The sequence below is a fragment of the Carya illinoinensis genome, chromosome 13 (assembly GCF_018687715.1).
Source record: "Carya illinoinensis cultivar Pawnee chromosome 13, C.illinoinensisPawnee_v1, whole genome shotgun sequence".
Classification (NCBI taxonomy): domain Eukaryota; kingdom Viridiplantae; phylum Streptophyta; class Magnoliopsida; order Fagales; family Juglandaceae; genus Carya; species Carya illinoinensis.
This window is the reverse complement of record NC_056764.1, coordinates 34,362,192-34,377,751: the sequence shown is the minus strand read 5'-3', so window position 1 is coordinate 34,377,751 and position 15,560 is coordinate 34,362,192. Positions and strand designations below refer to the sequence as shown.

The 15,560-nt window shown below is 36.3% G+C and overlaps 2 protein-coding genes across 5 annotated transcripts in view; one reads left to right on the top strand and one right to left on the bottom strand.

Annotated features, from left to right (window-relative positions):
- Positions 1-3,144: 3,144 nt before the first annotated feature.
- LOC122292101 (arabinogalactan protein 14-like) lies at positions 3,145-3,839 on the top strand. The gene has a single exon (XM_043100322.1). The coding sequence runs from the start codon at positions 3,247-3,249 to the stop codon at positions 3,424-3,426; it is 180 nt and encodes a 59-aa protein (XP_042956256.1). The 5' UTR covers positions 3,145-3,246; the 3' UTR covers positions 3,427-3,839.
- Positions 3,840-6,349: 2,510 nt separating this feature from the next.
- Positions 6,350-15,560, bottom strand: part of LOC122292100 (mediator of RNA polymerase II transcription subunit 13) — a 40,096-nt gene continuing 30,885 nt past the window's right edge. For 2 of the 4 annotated variants that reach the window (XM_043100319.1, XM_043100318.1), the window contains exons 16-23: positions 14,896-15,151; positions 14,687-14,834; positions 12,824-12,911; positions 12,596-12,674; positions 11,799-12,094; positions 9,853-10,960; positions 8,996-9,367; positions 6,350-7,370 (exon numbers count right to left, since the gene is read on the bottom strand). In XM_043100319.1, coding sequence (XP_042956253.1) covers positions 6,760-7,370; positions 8,996-9,367; positions 9,853-10,960; positions 11,799-12,094; positions 12,596-12,674; positions 12,824-12,911; positions 14,687-14,834; positions 14,896-15,151 — 2,958 coding nt within the window. In that variant the 3' untranslated portion in view covers positions 6,350-6,759. The remainder of the gene's footprint in view (positions 7,371-8,995; positions 9,368-9,852; positions 10,961-11,798; positions 12,095-12,595; positions 12,675-12,823; positions 12,912-14,686; positions 14,835-14,895; positions 15,152-15,560) is intronic. The other 2 variants (XM_043100320.1, XM_043100321.1) reach the window with 2 other exon arrangements.

Below are 15,560 nucleotides of genomic sequence, written 5' to 3'. Positions count from 1 at the left end.
TAAACCAGCTTGAGAAGAAAACGACGCACGAAACCAACAGAGGTTGAGAATACCTTACCATGAACGAACTTGAGGTAAACGAATTCCCAATATGGCAGCAAAATAATTCCAGACTTTAGTTGCCAACTCACCTCCACATAACTCATGATCAATTGTTTCCTGCTTAGACATATCATAACAATTACATTTTGAAACCAATGATATCCCAAGCTTAGCAATCATAGCATCCACAGGTAAAGTTTCCTTTCGTGCTCACCAACAAACAAAAGACATTTTCTTGGGAACATTTTTATGCCACAACCATTTGCGCCACGAGCAAATAGTTTCATGATATCGAATTATTTACCAAGCAGACTTAGTAAAGAAGCCACCATCTGGATTTAGTTACCATATTAGAATGTCTTTACCAATTCGCACATTCCCCTGCCATGCTAAGATTGTTTCAACTAACGCCGCAGGTACTAAAGAAGATAATCTGTTACTATCCCAACCCGAGGAGTTTAGAATCTTGGCAACTTGCAGCCGTGAGTCCCCCACTACCTCATGAGACTCAATAATAGCTCTATCTCCCAACCAATTATTAAACTAGAGATTAATCTCAGTGTCGAACCAAAACTTACTATGAGATTATCTTATCTCGAATGAATACCAACCAAAACTCACCGGTTAGAATTTTCAATAGACTCAAAGAGAGAGGAGAGATATTTCTATTCAAAATATTAATATAAAAAAATAATATTTGCAGTCTTAAAATGTGTAAATCTTGTATACTTTTTTTTAAAAAAGTAAATAAATTTGAGACTCACATTCATATGTAGAGGCCATTTAATAATAAAAAACATTACTTTTAACATGAGTGAGTGACCCATCTCAATTCTTGTTAACTTAAGCCCTAATTATACCAAGAAACAAACCGGCTAACCACTAATTCCTTTCGGTGCTTAAAATGGTAACTAAAATGGAGAGCTGAAATTGATTGAATAATATATGTAGGAGCAAAAGGCCTGGCTTTTGGCTTTTGCTGACAAATTTCGTCCTTTTTTCGGTTCCGCATTATTTTAACTTTGTTTTAAAGGCAAAATTAAGTGTTGCCAATCTTATGGTTGTAGTACAATAATAATTTTAGTGGTTTCCTCAATCATTCAAATTCACAACCGTTGGCATGGATTAGGACACCATTATTGGCTCAAATTGAGGCTCATTTGCCTGCCCACATGAGTGGGTAAGGTATTTGAATTGAAAAGGATGAGTCATGATCACACCTTTTAAATTAAAATTAGGAGATTTTGAGTCTCATTTCTATCTTCTTTTGGCACCATGTCAACAGCACTTGTCCTGCTTCTGGAATTCAAGGTTGTGTACCAATATACACACGTACATATAACTCAAAAGTAGTTGGGTTTTCAAGTCATTCGAATTGGGCTTTGCTGATTCCATGTGAACAGAACACACTACAGCTTTCCATTGGACGATCTAATGATCTTCACATCACACGGCCAGGCAAGAAAAGTAAAACCAAAGAAACGAAAAAGAAAACCCCTAACTACCAGACAGTAAACAAAAAAGAACAGAAAAAGGTTTACCCATAAAGGAAAAGAAGGAAATACAAGTAGCAAATCATGTCAAGTTACATAGAAGGAGCCATGCTTTATTTCAAAAACTTCACACTCTTCCATGAAGAATCCTACTTTAACGTGTCAGTGCCTCGGTAGTTTCAGAGCTTGGAGTGCAATCGAGATCTTGAGTTGGCATGATTTGAAATCTCATAATCTCTTGATAGATCATTTCCATAAGGGAAAGCTCTGAAGAATTGTGAATGTGTTGTAAATTCAACTGGATGTAGACTCAGCACCAACTAGTTTCTGTCAAAAGTTTAGGTACCCTTCTATCCATTCCCTAACGCAAAGTTTCCTCATCAAAACAGCTACCATTTCCTTTTCATCTGATATTTGAGCGAAAATCCAGCACATCGATCGGTTCTTGATTTCATATGGTTGATGTCAAACTTAGACTCGCATCAACCAAATTAAGAAGAGCTCATGTTATTATCCGAATTAACAGACACAGTGCCCTCGAAAATTAGATGGACAATGAAATTTGCAAGCCTTAGATCAATACTTGAAAACAAAATCAATATTCCTTTGTATGAAGCCAAAAGAATTATAGGCTGTCCGTGTGCTTAACAAACATGTCATTAACAATTTTGTTTGTTAAGCACACGTACGTAACGTTGTTCAGTTTAACTTTAGTCCAAAGTATTAGATGTTTCGGTTGTTAGTCACTTTCGCGAAACATGGGCACAACGTGTGATTTGGAACTTTGAGGCTTTGCTCTTCCTCTTGGGAGTCTTCTTCTTATTTATTTATTTATTTGTCTAAGTGCTGTGTTTGATCTATTTTGAGCTGCCCTCTCATTTTTTCAAAAAATAAAAAAATAAATATAAAAACCTTATTTGCCTAAAAATATGATTGAATTTAGAAATTTTTAACTTTAAACAAATCAAATGAAAGGGTACTAAATTTCAATTTATTCATTGAAAAAATTAATATTGATATCTTATTAATTCTTTTAAGGGTATGATCTCTGATGAGATGAAGAATGAAGCAGTTGAACAAACGTGAAACATATACATTCACACCCTCCTAACCTAAAAAGAAACTCCAAACAACTTAATTCACCACCCCCTGCCTCACATTTCCAACCAAAACTAAAGAAATCATTTCCACCTCATATATTATAATATAACAAACAGAATAACAATAATATAAATAAAATGTAGGAAGGAAATATCAAAGAGTTTTACTACATACAAGCATAGTTGCGTACTAATCTGTGTACTAATATTGATTTATTCATACTTAAAATTTAAATTAACACTGTTTTCAATCAAATCTACTTTTTGACCAATCACGTCATATTGATGCACAGATTAGTACACAATTGTGCTTACAACTATATTTTTCCAATATCAAATACTCCATAAATAACGCCAAAACAGTAGCTAAGAAGACAGCAAAAGGTGGGGACCCACAAATTCATTTTTTGACAGCTGTATGACAACAATGGCAAAGCCACCCTGTACCGTGTGTCCCCTCAACGTTCACATCTCTCTCTCTTTCTCTATAAATATCCACGTCCCTCTGCCATTCCTTTCACTGCATCCTAGCATTCCTTCCCCTGTTGCTAAAAGAGAACCCATCTCCGAGGAAGGAATTGCAGAGCTTCTTTCACCTAGCATTTAGAGAAATGGAGGCAATGAAGTTGAAGCTCTTTGTGACAATGTTGATCGTGTTGGTGGCTGTCTCTTTTGTGCAAAATGCCGCGGCAGCCGACGCTCCAGCACCAAGCCCAACATCTGAAGCTACTATCTTTATCCCCACTTTCTTCGCGTCTCTTGCAGCTCTCGCTTTCGGGTTGTTCTTCTGAGCTTTATGGTCAACTCCAATGACCAACATAGATAAAGCAGCATGATGCTTCATTTCTGTTTTGAACCTTTCCCCCTCTATGTGTAAATTGATGAGTATCGATCTTTCATTACTGTGAGAGAGGTAGGGGAGATTTGATTGGGATTATTTTTAATTTTCGGGACTTCCAGGTTAACTTAGTTATTGCTGATTATGTTCATTTGATGATGGTGTTTGTTTGGATGTGATTGATGTGTTTTCTGTGGTATTGTAATATATATTTTATTTAATTGTGTTTTTTTTCCCCCAAAGGTTTAGATTTAGGCTAATAATGAGATCATGGGGAGAAATGTTATGACTGGTGGTGGATGTTGGAGTTTGGTCTCTACTCATTTGTATTTGTGATCCATTTGCTATAATAATTCTTTTCTTCTACATTACGTTTCCGAAGAACAGCAGTTTGTTATTATGAGTAGTTACATTATTAGCTTGCTTTGGTCAAGGATTTGGATCAGCCATTTCCTGTTACTACATTTTTCATTGTTGGGAAGGTGGATGGGCAGAGCTGGTGATGAGCTGTAGCTTGATGGATTCTCATTCACATGGATTATGTGTGGCTGCGGGGTGGTGAAGGACATTGACTGTGGGGCCTATGTTTTGTTGGCATTGATGCAGAGAGCATGTGAGCAAAAGAGTAAGGAAAAGAGGGTTCTGAGTGGGAGTAAAAAATGTGGTACCGGTCTGGTATTTCATTTGCCACTATACTATATGGTCTCATTTCAGAACTTCTATGAGAATTTGTGCAAAGAGATTGGAAACTAAATGGTAAAATCATTCTGCTGGCCCATTATTGAGTTTGAGCCTTTGCTCCCCTTTATAAGAACTTGAAACTGGATGAATTTATAACCCATACCAACTGGAGGAATTCCAATAAAGTGTTTCAAGTCTAGTTTTTGAGTTCTAGGATTGACTTTTTTTTTTTTAAATAATTGGGGCACCGGGCGTCTGAGAAGAAAATCCTGACTAATCCGTGCATAGGCCTTCGGCTAAGAGTTTCTCGCTAGGGCAACTCAGATAATTCAAGAATATATTTTCCCAATTCAATGGTCCCTAAAAATTATTTACACCCAAAGAAGATTTAAACCTTAGACTTAGAAGGAGTATACCACCAAGACCTTTACCAAATGAGCCAACCCCTTTTCTTGAGTTCTAGGATAACTTTAAAGCAGCCATGGGTGGCTTCATTTAATCTTCCAGATGATGTTTCTGAATGGGCCAGGTCTATATGTGTCAATTTTCTGTTTGTTTTGAGGAATTAATAATAACTTGAAATTGTGGTTGGGATGAATCATTACCACAAGGGAAGATATTTCTTTGTGAAATGGACATTGAGAGAATTGATTAAAGTTTAGGTGAGTTTGACTTCTGAGTGTTCTATTGTCACAAAGCTCCAACTGTTGTCTGTGAAAAATTTTTAATTTTAGAAGTCATCAAACATAGAATATCGAAGGGGAAAATAGTAAGAAAAAATCACTTTATTTCTGCATATGTATAGATTAGATATATTTTAGAACTTTCAGGTAAGCGTTACTTATTAAACGAATCTTACTTTGTGTAATCACTTCAATGCAAAAGAATTGCTATTTAAAGTTTGGCTCGTGGTATCAAACTTCTACAAAGAAGAAAGATTCTAACCCTAACGTTGAAAAGGTAGCTAGCTGTATGGGATGGTTATAATATTAGAACTTTACAGACCAGTGAGCTTATAACTCTCTCTCTCTGGTACCCTCCCACTCAGCTATTTGGAAGGGAATTTTATGGTCGATTTTCTCTTCAAATATATGCTTCATTCAAGTAATGGACACCATAGACTAGGCGTTGAAATACCTTGCCAATTTATTTGACACCATTGTTATTATTATTTTTTTTTGATAAAGGGGGTGGGGTTTCAAACCCGGTTTTCCATTTAAAGAATCGGGTCCTATGCCATCAAGTTATTAGGCTCTTGACATTATTAGACACCATTGTTGAGATGCAAACAATAGTTGTAATTGGTGTAAAGGAAGGACGTTTAGAAATGACTGAAATATATGTCTTACATATAAATAAGGCAAGTATGGTAAATGTTGAACTGGAATAGGAGGAGCCAAAACCAACCGACAGCAGATGCTTCCTGGGGCCAGCAAAGTTGGCCATTTTGCATTCATCGTTCTAATTACTTCTCTTAGTGGGAATTGAATACTTAGTTTTCGGCAAATGGAGCCCAGCAATTAGTGACAACCATGTTACTTTCTCTTCTTCATTTCAATCATTTTCTTTCTTCTTTCTTGCTTTCATAAAAATTAAAAAGAGGTTCCGTCTTTTCTTAGAATCTACTAAATCTCATTACTGCGAACATGGATATCATTTTCCTTTCCAGTAGTTGTCGTCATCGTAAGACTTATAATAATTTAACTGGTGACAACACAAAACCTAACATCTCGTTTCTTACTAATTACGATCAGTTTTAAAATCCCTCCTATAATGTAGGTTGGACAGGACGGGCCAACTGACCACCAACACCTCATCCTCGTTGGTTTTTGTACTTTACTTGGGAAATAAATAAGTAGAAAGAGTTGATTACAAAATAATTCAAGTGAATTTCACCACCCGGAGTTGCATCAAGGTTTTATTTTTATTTTATGAGATTGAACTTTTAAAAGGAGTTAAAAAAAAATAAAAACAAAAACAAAAACAAAAGGACTGACCTGAGATCGATGTTTGGAACTCATGCCGGTTCTGACCAGAGAGGTAGCCAGTCCCACCACCTCAATTCCATTGCTCTCTCTCGAGAAAGGAACGATCGCTGAATACATACACCAATTTTCTACTGCTTCATGCATTTGCACCAAGTATGTGATGTAGGAAAGAAAAAGAGAAAGCAGAACCAATAGTATGCACCGATAGCCGCTTCAACAACTGAATATTTTTAACTTTTCCGATTAATATATTACTACAAATGATCACGTTAACATTTAAAAAAAAAAAAAAATGTTTGCTGTCGACAACGTTCATATACATTCTACAAATCTGCAAGCAAAGCTATATCCGTTACTCCTAACTATTTCCATTTTTTTTTTTTTTTTTTTTTTTACAAATAGCTTCACTATTTCTAACCAGACTCTTCAATCACTTGCTTGGAAATTCAAAACTGCGGATGGATCGGTGGATCAAAATCACATATACAGATAACATACTACATTGATTATTGTACATGGATAGAAAACCAGATGCACCATAGCACAGCCTATTCATCGCTCACCGTTCCATAAAATCTCCACCGTCCTGACTCATTTCCTACTGTGTGAATGTCCTCCTACACATGCAATTTCCCTGGCTGTCGAGAGAGCTCTTTATCAGCAAAATGAAGTAGCCTTCTCAGTCTTAAAACCATGTCACAGTGGAAAGGCAATGCAGTCCGTCGCTCTAAGTATGCTGGACTAACAGTCATCCATGATAGTGCATGAAGCTCTGCCGCAACAGACTCAAGAACTAAATGGGTCTCAATTTCGAAATCTTTAGCTTCAGAGCTTAAACTCCTACCTCCCTGTTTATTAATACCTCTAACACTTTTGTCTTGGATAATGCTAGTGCCTCCATAATAATCAATAAGATTGATACAAAGAACCGAAGGCCATTCTTCTTTCAAGTTGCTTCTATAGTCTTTCCTCATGGAAGGTATGGCTTTTGAAACTACAAAACCAGTGGAAAGCGGAATTGCAGAGCCCTTGCTATGGAGGAGATGGGCCAGGGGTGGTGATTCTGCAGTGAGGCACATTGGGAGCTGAAGAGGTGTTGCAGGGAGAAAGTGCATGCTAGGTGATGGGATCAAAATGTAGGAAGCAGACGTAGAACCAAGAGACTTTACAGGGGTGAACCCTTCAAGATAGCCAGATGGTCCCATACCACTGCCCCCTTGAGCACCTCCTGCACAACGTTTACTGTCAATACCACAATCTAAACATTTCTATTTACAGCATTCAATTGCAAATCATGCTGTGCACACTATTTAATAATAGTGGCCAGAGTACCTAACACTTCATGTGTACGAGCCATCACATATTTATACCCACAATTGTTTATAATTTCCAATACCGAGGGCAAGTCCATAGATACATTGCACTGTGGTTAACGATAGTACCATAGTACTGCCAGACACCAAAGGCTCTTTGGGCTACCAAAGAAGGGGGGTGAAGATCCCACTGACCACCTCAGCACTAGCATTGGCTTCATCAAAAGCCAATGCATCTTCAAATTTTGATGAATTTACTTAAAATGAACCTACATTGGATTCATCAAATAGGTATTTGGGAAACTTTGAGCTACAGTAATTGTTGCTCTTCCTTCAAATTTGAAGGTCTACTATTCCACATTCAAACTAATATTTTATTCTAATTTTAATATGCAATGGTTTTATTTTATTTTATTCTAAATTAGTTGGGAATAAATTATTTAAGTACTAAATTAAACTATTAATGTCCATATGGCTAGTATAATTACAAAATATGAAGAAAAAAAATTAAAAATATTATTATTAAGAAAATAATATTATATTATTATTTTGATGAATTTAATGGCTAATCCAATGTGGAATTATAGATATGAAGGTTTTGAATTTATGAAAAATGTGTACTTTTCATCAAATTTTGAAGATGAATTTGATGAACCCAATGCTAATGCTCTAGAGCTGAATCCTTTCGATGAGTAGTAGCATAGATGTTGCAATCCAAGTACACAGGACACTAAAAAAATTTACTTCCCTCTTTGGGCAGAACGTGACAATTCATTTGGGTTTTTCCATTTCTACATTTTCTGTTATTTTCTTAAAATATTTTGAAAGCAGAGGCTTTTATTGCACTAACAACATGCCATACGTCAAAAAAAATCTAAGCATAAGATACACATAAGAACATAGGAATTCAGAACATCTATTGGAGGTGTATCAACATAGACAGGTTCCATACTTTCAAATACAAGCAACTGAGATCTTTCTTAGACGTAAGATTTTCTTGAAAACTTGAGATTTTATGAAACGCCAACTTCAGGCCTTGTTTGGCAAAGAGAAATTTCTCAAAAGTATTTATATTTTAAAAATCTGACCTTCAGCCCACAAATTTTTTACACAAAAAAAAAAATCTCTCAAAAATAATTTTAATCAAATGATTTGCATTGATTTTTGTAATTTGAAAAAACATAAAACCAAAACAACTTTTACAAAGACCACCCACCAAAAACTGGGAAAGCAAAAGAAGAAAAAGAATAGAGAAAATCTAAATATATATTTCCACAATCAATGCATTTTCCATACATGGCTCATGTATATATGCAATCCCTTGCTATGCAGAGAAATGGCAAAACGGAAATACAGTCAGTATCACAGATATATAAATCGATCAAGGTTCTAAAAGCAAGCAGAGAAACTGTCATGCACATGCCCAAGCTCATAAGTTTTCAGTGGCCCACATGAATGATGCATATTACCTGGCTTTATTGATGGATGAACACATTTAAGGGAAGAAGAAATAGAAATAAAGGAGAGTGTGAGAGTCTACCAGGAGATGGTGAATCTGCTTGAAAAACTAGATGTAAAGAATGGTCAACTGAAATTGCGACAAAACTGATGCTCTGCACCCACTGAAGCAAGCCCCTTGAGTTGTCAACAAGTGTCTGCCCACCCATAAGCTGCTTCCTTGCAGCAGGTTGTCCTAAACCACCTTTTATAAAGCCAGTTGCTTTAGCATGAGGGTTATACAAAGGACTAGGTGAGGTAGGTAGGGTTCTCTCTTGAATCAAGCTCATCTCCTGTTGCTGTAAGGATGTACTATTACTGCTAGCTGGAATTCCGTCGCGCATAGATCGTCGAAGTTGCAAGGGCCATTTTTTTACCTCAGAGCCTCCAACTGAATTGATGGCTTTCTGCCACTCTGTTTACAATCCAAATACACAAAAAAATTTCAATTCTAAAATCAGAAATAAATATATAAAATACAATTTACAATCCAGTTGAAAATGCTTTCCACATATGAACCAAACAGATTTAATTAGAAATTCATAGAATCAACAATCAAAGTGTGAAGAGGAAATAAAATAAAAATTGCTACATGCTATGTCGGTTCTTCTCATGGTAAAATTGTCAACTAGATCCCAAAATATGCAAACTTATCTTTTCCCACCAGACTACATGCCAGTGGGAAGAGCTTAGAGGGAGAGGATTTCATTATTTTAGCAATTAAAAGCTGCAACATTGTTGATCTGGTCAACAGTGCACAGCTGTAAGCCAGCTACTACTTACTATTCAACTACAAAGAAGACAAAATGGAACAAATCATCAACAATGCAAATGGTAGTAATTTCACAACACTAGACCTGAAAGACTAGAAACATAACATCGTGGAAGAAACTCATATACCTAGGTATTCAAGTTCAAAGAAACTCCCAATGCGCGCAATCACAAAATCTCTAGGCTTGGCAACACCGATATCAGGAGAAGAGCATGCCTGAAGTATCTGACAGCCCTGCTGCAGAACTTGAACAAAAAGACATTGCAGACCCTTCGTGTCCTGCCTACTGCTGATTCCACCAAAGGGGAATACATGGCTGTCGAGCAATTCTCCCCTTGAATCTGTCCAGATGCTTACAAGCCAACGCCAATCCTCTGTCCACCCATAACAACAATGTAGGCTTGGAGAAGTCTTTTGATGGCTAGATCCAAAGCCATCAGTTTCAGATCCATCAAGATGAGAGCTTGATCCAACGTCTGCAGTTCCTGCTAAGCCTGCACCCTGCATAAATCCTCCACTGCTATCATCAGACAATGTCTTTGTAGAGTCTGACACTATATTACCAGAAAACGCTGGTGAAATTCCATGCTCTATGGAACCAGGTTCTGCGAGAATAAAAAGAGGTTCAAACATGTAACGAATTTCATCTTGAACTGTATAATCCCCTGTTCTAATTGGATCACAACTTAAACCTCCAGTCCTAGTCTGCCAAGAATTATCCCAAGAATTATTCCTCAGGCTAGCATCGATTTCACCTTCTCTGGGAAGGGAATGCCCAGTAATTCGAGGACCCACACAGTCCTTCCACATCCCTGACATAGGAGAAGACATTTGTGTCAGGACTGAGGGAGATCTGCTAGATATTGATGATGGCTGGACTATGTCATTAGAGGATCCTCGAGAAATTCGACGAGCCTTGTTATAAACAGTGAAGGCAGTCTCCTTAAGGATGACAAGCTCATTAAGTGATGGACTTGTAACTCTAAAAATGGCATCAACTGTCACAATCTGCAGTACCAATTTAGGAATACTAAACCCTGAAAGTACTAAAACGTTTGATATGGTTGCTTCATCCACTGCTGCCGAGCAGCTTAAAGCCTTCCCAACCTGACTGTGCAATATAGATCTTCTCTCCCTATCTGACTGAAGAATGACTGATCCAACAGCAACAGAAGACTCAACGACAGTTTGTAGAACTGCAGTAGGCTCAGGGAAAGGGCACACCACATATATTACCTGGATAGAAAGCACAGGGAAATTCATATCTGTTTGGCCAAGATAAACTAGTCATAAGCAGCATGCATAATGTTAAAAACAAATTTCCACATATATATATAGGCGGTGATCAATTGCCTACTGGAAGTTTTAAATCAGAGCTATCATTTCCAGCGCCTCACCCCAGAATCATTTCCAGAGCTATCACATGCAATTAACTTCAGAACCAATTTGACCAATTCTAAGAAAATGCATTTTGCTTCTATTGATCTAAGAGTATAAATCACTTGCATGAGAGAGCCTAAAATGCATCCAAGATCATTTGTTGGGAACAGAAAATACCAACAATGTGATACTTCTTTCAGAAAAGCAAAGCTATGATACTAACATTTTTTTTATAAGTAAATTTTTATTTTTTTAAAAAAAAAAAAGCAAAGCCATGATACTAAATCAATAAATAAGAACTACATCAAACACAAGATCATTAAATATGAGTTGAACAACTTCCATCAGCTCAGATAATGAAACTTCAGCTTTAAGGCTCAATGTATTACAAGCAATTAAAAAACATGTAGATGCTCCAGATCATGGAAAATCAATTAAAAAAAATGAAAAAATTTAGTAAAAATGTTCTTCCCCACATATAATTGTTATCAGAGTACATTGAAGGCCTAATAACATGCCATAGCGCAATTCCCATGAAGACTAAAATCCACCAAATATTGTAAGAAAAATGTTTAAGACAGCATCCTACTACATCATTGGAACCTATAAGTTAGCCGCCATAGTTAGGAATAATGAAAAAGAAGAAAGAACATTTCAATCTACAAAGTGATGAAAAATAGTACTTGCCACCCACCATACAAGGACTACTGCTTCCTTCTTTTGGGTTTGTGGACGAGCATGGACCAAGTTTCAAGCCTTTTAGTGCCTTTGAAAGGGACTTAAGATAGCTTGTCAAGTCCCAACCATTGGAAAGAGAGAGAAAATAATCACTTATTGAGCCAACAAGAGATGCGTTACTGCTTTCTATCTTCATTGATTGAGGACAATCAAGTAGAACAAAACCAGAAGATGACCATTTTGCTGAGTCGATTTCCATTTGGTTGCCCAAACTTTGTGGTGAATGACTACCCAGTTTACACGTCTCATACACTGTAGAGAACAAAACAATATAGAAAGAGAAAAAATATACTCCATTACATTCTTTTCTTTTAAAAGAACAAAAACAAGCTTAAAAAGATATCAGTTAGATGAAAATATACAAGTATTCTAAATGAAAGAAAGCATGAACATCTGGGGCATTAGAATGACATGAAGTATAACTTCAATTTCAAGTGATGGAACTCAAAATGCTAGATATTTTACTGTAACCCAAATTCTGGATAGTGTGGATAGGAAAGGCCTTCTGTTTAAGAACCACTCTCATTATGTATCATCATGGAGAATGGTGTTTTCAATAGAAGTGGGACAGGAAAACACATAGTAGACATAAGCACCAATAATCCACATCAAGTTGGTTCATCGCTACTAGGATAAAATAAAAACTTCTTTCAGAAAAAATAACAATGTAAAACTTTCAAACGTCTATGCGAGTACAAACTAAGTAACAACTGATTCATCTCAACTTGAAGCATAAAAACACCACCCACTCACCAGTTCCTAGTTGCTGGAAAAAATCAGCAGCAGCAGAAGTTAGTGGATCAATGTCTGGACATATAACATTGTAAGTAATCTGCAACAATTAATGAACAAAGTTGCAAAATCACTGAAAAAAGGAAAGCAAATTATAAAAGTATTCAAAATGAAAATTACAGAAATGCAGAAAATGAAAAATGTTGCATTCACCAATATGTGGGGCAACTGCTTGGGTATTGGACTTACAGGTTTCTGTAATGCGTATGGTTCAAAAGGAGCCTTCTCCCAAAGTTGCAAGGAGCTTGCAGACGTCTTAAGCCAATCATCCTGGTACCTATAATGAAAAACATAATTTGTAAGTATCTCCACATATGGAGCATCAACTTAAACTACGAGAAGCAGCCTGTCTTAGTCCATCATAGCCATAAAAAATCCATAGAACAAAGTAAAACCTCATTATTTGAAGCAAATCCTCCACTAACATCTTATGCGAGCAGATGACTAGAACCATCTAGTAATATCTTTCTTTCAACCACTTTCTTTCTTCTGACTGAGCAGGAGTTTAAGAGACACAGTCAAGGAAAGAATTATATTTTTTATTTTTGATTGGCACCGGGTGTTTGGAACAAAGTCCCAACTAATCCCAGACATCTTTCAAGGAAAGAATTGAGTACATGGATTACTGAAAAGGTTCAAAATTGCTAACTTGGAAAAATATCTTCTATAACCCTTTTTGGTTCCAACCTTGTAGTTGCGGTAAAGGGCTGTTATGCTTGTTCTCTTTATTTGCTATATACCACAACACCTTATCAGTTACAAAATATTATATCTCTCCTACAAAATAAGAAGGGTGGTCTAGTAAACTAGTATAAAACAAAATGACTTGAATTCACAGTTGTATGTATGGATGTCAAGAGGCATTTGGTCAAGGTGGTTGGCCCTAGTATGGAACTCTTTTAAAGAAAATCAAATATAAGAAATTTTGCTAACCAGTGATATTTCTAAAGCATTTTGCAAAGGATCTGATAACAAAAAGCAGTTAGGGCATTATTTGAAGGAACCACTTCAACTGTAATGGTGCTTATTTTTGTCTGTCAATACATGGGCTGTAAGTTTAAATTAAAGCGGCAGCAGAAGCCAGGAACTCTTCCTAAATCTCAACTGCACGAACATGGACAGGCAATAATCTAATTGGTTTATTTTTAACCAGCAAGACATTCTGTTAAAACCCACTGAATTGTGGGCTAGAAACCTGAGTGTTTAACACAATAGAAATGCCAATTAATATTCTAATACATGCCAAAGGTTGCTCACAAAGTCTAATGACATGTCGATACAACCAGTTTCCATAATACCAATACATGTTTTACCTATGTTTTGAAATGCCTATATATTTATCCCAGGTCAGAGACTTTTGTTTTCTTTTGATGAGCAATTTCATATCAGAAAATGTAACTCATATATCATACAATTCAATATAAATAGTATAATAACTGATATTTTTTATGGCCGTATGGTTGATCAGCTGGCTCATTGAGGCATCAAAACTATGTTTATGTTTCCTATTGTAAGGAGAAAAAATTTCATTCCCATATTTATTTTTCCCTTTGTTCATTGCTGCTTTTTTTTTTTTTTTTTTTCCCCTCTCTCTCTCTCTCTCCCCCAATTTAGGCTTTTCTTCCACTGCGCCTAATATAATTAGGTCGCAACCCTTCTGCCAAATTAAAGGTGGCACATATGTCATTTGACGTCTCTTAATGCAAAAATATTAGATTATTTGATTGCTAAGGTTATGCTCAAATCTCTAATCGATGGTAACAATAGCCACTCTAAGGGATGAATAGAGTCTTCAAAACCAGGAGTCCTTGAGATCTCTGTGAAGTGTTCTTGACGTCTAATTCGGATGAGAAAAATGAGTGAATTTCCATAGTTTTATTATGATAAGATTCGTGTTTCTGTCTTTAACAAGATGTATTAAGCCTCTTATTGTTATGAATGTCTCCCTTTGGTCCTTGCAAATAGGCTTTCTCCATATAAACAAAATGCTATTGGTACATAATTTGATGTTTGAGATGTCAATGTAAAATTTGTTTTAACAAGGTATCATACCCAACAAGTATAGCAGGCAAAGGAAGAACAAGAAGTGTTGGTCTTAGCCGGCTGCTTTGTTGCTGCTCTGACTCTGAGGCACAGATTTCTTGGTTAGATCTCCTTTGGCATGTCTCATCCACTTTTGCTCTATCTGTTGCACTAGAGACTGCATCAATGGTCAAACTGCCTATAACTGAAAGCCAATGTGTATACAAGGATAATTATACCTTTAAGAGAAGATGCTCCACCAGCAGAAGACTGAGATGGACTCATTGGTTCTCCAACAGTACTGGAAGAATCTCTGCATTCACTTATAGAAGACTCAGCAGAAAATCCATCGCCCGTGCTTCCAGCATCAACGGATGGATTGCGGCCTTTGCACCAATCATTGACAGACAATGGACCATCCAAAATACTGAAAGCAGATTTTAAGGCTGTCTTTATGTCAGACTGCAACAAATTAATCACAGACGAAGCATGAACCTGAAAACACGATATATCCTCATCATAAGATCATTAAATCATCAATTATATTATGATCTCACATCTTAAGCCTGTATTGTCCACAAACAGATAGATAACCACTAATAGACTATACATTTGACTAACTAAAATTTAACTACATGATTGAACTGAAAGAAATGGCATCTCAATCTCAATTCTAAAGATCCACAAGCCCAAAGCAGAAGGTTGCCTTCTGGAGGAACAAGTATAAACAAGGAAACAGTATCTATTATATTACCTAAACTTTTAAAAGGTACTTTGCCATGAAGCTTTCCTACTCAAAGTATCTGTTTCATTTCGTAAAGAATTGTAACACATGATATAGCCAAATAAACAGTATATTCCTTCAAGGACATATTTACAGAACGATACATTCAAGTTGATTTTT